The 3,609-nt window shown below is 40.1% G+C and overlaps 1 protein-coding gene across 1 annotated transcript; it reads left to right on the forward strand.

The window, feature by feature from the left end:
- The first annotated feature begins 1,960 nt into the window (after positions 1-1,960).
- On the forward strand, positions 1,961-2,899 carry LOC119535030 (olfactory receptor-like protein OLF3). The gene has a single exon (XM_037837561.1). It carries the CDS (start codon positions 1,961-1,963, stop codon positions 2,897-2,899), a length of 939 nt encoding a protein of 312 aa, XP_037693489.1.
- Positions 2,900-3,609: the final 710 nt, after the last annotated feature.

Here is a 3,609-nt window from a genome sequence, read left to right on the forward strand (position 1 = left end):
TTCATACATTAATGTAGGAACTTTAGATTTTCAACTCATTTAATTTCCCCCAAGACACTTCCAGTTGGTCAATATTATTTCATTTTACAGATGAAGAAAACTGAAGCACTGTGAGGCTAACAGCTTGCCCAAGGCCTCAGAAAGCAGAAGATGTGGAGGAGCTGTTTGACTCCAAGAATTGCGATTTTTCTAGGAAACACTGTCACTCATTTGTAAAGAGACCAGGGCTGTGCTCGAGACTTGTGCAGGGAGGGTTAAGAGGGGCACAGTGAGTCATGGGCTTACGTGTTCTCTAGGCAGCTTGCATAGCGCGGCAGAGGAACAGATTACATAGCAACAACCTGTTCCTGTGTCTTTTTCCTCCACTTCATGGCTCTGCTTTTTGAGGGAAGGAAAGTATAATATTCATCCCTAAAATCCAGCATCTAGCAAAGACGGTACTTTGTATACATTTGTTAAATTAATGGAAAAAGACGTCTACTTTCTGCTGCAGGTCTGCTATATATTCAACAAAGATTAACAGATTTTTTAAATGAAGCATTTATTGACACCTTAGAATTTAAACTTGAACTTCTACTTAAAGGCAGGTAGATGTTTCATTAGGCTGATAACCATTGACAGATGCAAAGGTGAGGGGTGGTAGAAGTACTGTCATGAGAAGGTAGAAAATGAGGAACTTTTGAAAGGGCAGATCAAGTATTGTAGTGGACATTAGGAAAGAGATTTATTTGATATGCTTGTGACTGTCAGAGACATAAATGTGATGGTAATCTGGAGATTCTTGTTTTCTTTTGTCCTTTATTAGGTAAGAGGACAGAAGCATAGGCTGTCTTCACCTTTCAGCTTAGAGACCCTAGCCTGAAAACTGTGTGGGTTCTGGGATGAGCCAAGAAACTCTGATTCTGCCTCCAAGTATATCTGCCTCCTTTATTCTCCTTATTTTTGTTCACTGCAATAGAGGAAAAGTTAGTCAAATAGGCAGGCATGGAGTAATAATAAGAATGAATGAGGCCAACAACAAAAAATTATAATGTAAGGTGTTTCTGTTCATTGTTCAAAATTGATAATAAAACATATTTGTTCTGCTGGGGGTGGGAGGGAACAACGCTTGCTGAGTAAGAGAAAGCACAAGGGAAATCCTATTCCAATGTACAACTATGTGAATTTGTACCCTGTTCTCTGCCTTAGGAAATGAAGAAGTGTCCTTAAACATTTGCTTTCTTTTCCTCGCTTGAATCTACAAATTCTAAGCATCCATATTTTCATTTGTTTTCTTCTGAGATCATAACCAAGAAGTAACTTCTTAACAATAGCAAGTTGAAAAAAGGAAAAAGAACCTACTCCCACTGATGTCTGAAAAGATCAAAGTCTATCAAAAATTAATGGTCTTTGTTATCTTCAGAGTTTACAAGCATACTTCAAGCCCTCCAATCTATGTAAGATTGCGTCAATTTTATGAATATCTGAAGTTGGACATCAAAGGGAGGTATGCGAGGGGAAAGTATATTTACAGTTTACCCATCCCAATGTGAGGGTGTGATGGATTTACACGTTTCATGATGTTTGGTTTAGTTGACATATTTAAAGTAATTCTTCACCTTTCTAAGCATATTCCCTTCATTGTTAATCATTTATACCTATTTTGCCACCTGCTCTTCTCTCATAGCACTAGAGTTTGAGGAAAACTGTGGAATATATACAGTTCCAAAAATGTCACTCTACTATCTGCTGGCTTCAGTGGGCTTCCCTGAGACCACCATGTCCTCATGAAGTCAATGGCTTGTCTCTCTGATGCAATGTAGACATAATGCAAATTGGTATTGAACCTGCCATATGGGCCTCATGAAGATATAAACTAGGAAAACACTGGCATGATATATACAACGAGTTTTCTTAAGTTCTCTGATTCCCAGCTTCTGTTATTTCTGACACTCTTTGCAGATTAATAATACATTTTTAAATGGGAACAGAGAACCAGACTTGGGTGAGCAAATTTATTTTTCTTGGCCTGTCCAGGGACTGGGGCACTCAGGTATTACTCTTTGTCCTGTTCATGGTCATGTACCTGGTGACAGTACTGGGCAACTTTCTCATTGTTCTTCTGATCAGACTGGACGGCCGACTTCACACTCCCATGTATTTCTTTCTCACCAACCTCTCTCTTGTGGATGTCTCTTATGCCACAAGTGTAGTCCCTCAGCTGCTGGTGCATCTTCTTGCAGAACATAAAATAATCCCATACCTGAGCTGCGCAGCCCAGTTATTTTTCTCCCTCGCCTTGGGTGGGATTGAATTTGTTCTACTGGCAGTGATGTCCTATGACCGCTATGTGGCTGTGTGTGACCCCCTGCGATACTCAGCAATCATGCATGGGGGCCTGTGTACCAGGTTGGCCATCATATCATGGGTCAGTGGTTCCATCAACTCTCTCATGCATACAACCATGACCTTTCAGCTGCCAACATGCACAAACAAGTTTATTGATCACATATCCTGTGAAATCCTAGCTGTGGTCAGACTGGCCTGTGTGGACACTTCCTCCAACAAGGTCATAATCATGGTTTCTAGCATTATCTTGCTGATGACACCCTTCTGCCTGGTTATCTTGTCCTACATGCAGATCATCTCCACCATCCTGAAGATACAGTCCTCAGAAGGCAGGAGGAAAGCTTTCCATACTTGTGCCTCTCATCTCACAGTCGTTGCCCTATGCTATGGCATGGCCATTTTCACCTACATCCAGCCCCACTCCAGCCCCTCTGTCCTTCAGGAGAAACTGATCTCTCTCTTCTATGCCATTTTGACTCCTATGCTGAACCCCATGATTTACAGTCTGAGGAATAAGGAGGTGAAGGGTGCATGGCAGAAACTATTAGGGCAATTCTCTGGACTAACATGAAAACCAGAAACTTGATGAATCATAAGCATCACATAGAGAAAAGAGCTTTGCCTCTGTGTTCTCCATCTCAAATTCAGATAAGACAGATATAAGTTGCATTGTCCTGGCAATGAGGAGATGACATAACTTACCGGTAATGCTAGGCAGGAGACTGGGTGGATGCATTGGGATTGGGTTGGGGGGATCTTTTAATGGCCCAGCAGAATGTTCCATGGAGTTAAGCACTGCCGCATTAGCCACTTCCAAACTTACTCAGTCTTTATTCCTTTGTCCTGAGAGAAATTGAAACATGTATTTTACTCTTTTCAGTTTTCACATTATTTGTAGTAACACACCTATTCATGGATCTTATCTTAAACCACTAATTCATATTCATCTATGTTTTGAAAAAGTTATGTTGTTTTATTTAGGAACACAATTCATTTTCATATTTGAAGAAGCTTTTAAAATTGTGCATGTTTTATGTAGCCACAGACAGTAATTTTATCACTATTCTGAAGCAATATGTAGAAATACTTGTGACCAAGGCTGCTTAAAAAGTTTTTCTGTAATATCTACTCTATGTGGGTATAAGGACTCTGAGTAATTAAGTTAATCAGTGGATAAACATCCATTAAATGTCTTGTTTCATCCTGTAAGGATAAAACCTAGATTTGTTAGTACACAATGGCTTTATTGGCCAGGGAAGAGTTGAGGTGCAGTCACTGATA

The sequence above is a fragment of the Choloepus didactylus genome, chromosome 5, assembly GCF_015220235.1.
Source record: "Choloepus didactylus isolate mChoDid1 chromosome 5, mChoDid1.pri, whole genome shotgun sequence".
NCBI lineage: Eukaryota > Metazoa > Chordata > Mammalia > Pilosa > Megalonychidae > Choloepus > Choloepus didactylus.

Coding starts and splice junctions, on each gene's coding strand:
- LOC119535030 (XM_037837561.1), top strand. CDS start 1,961: ATGGGAACAGAGAACCAGACTTGGGTGAGCAAATTTATTTTTCTTGGC.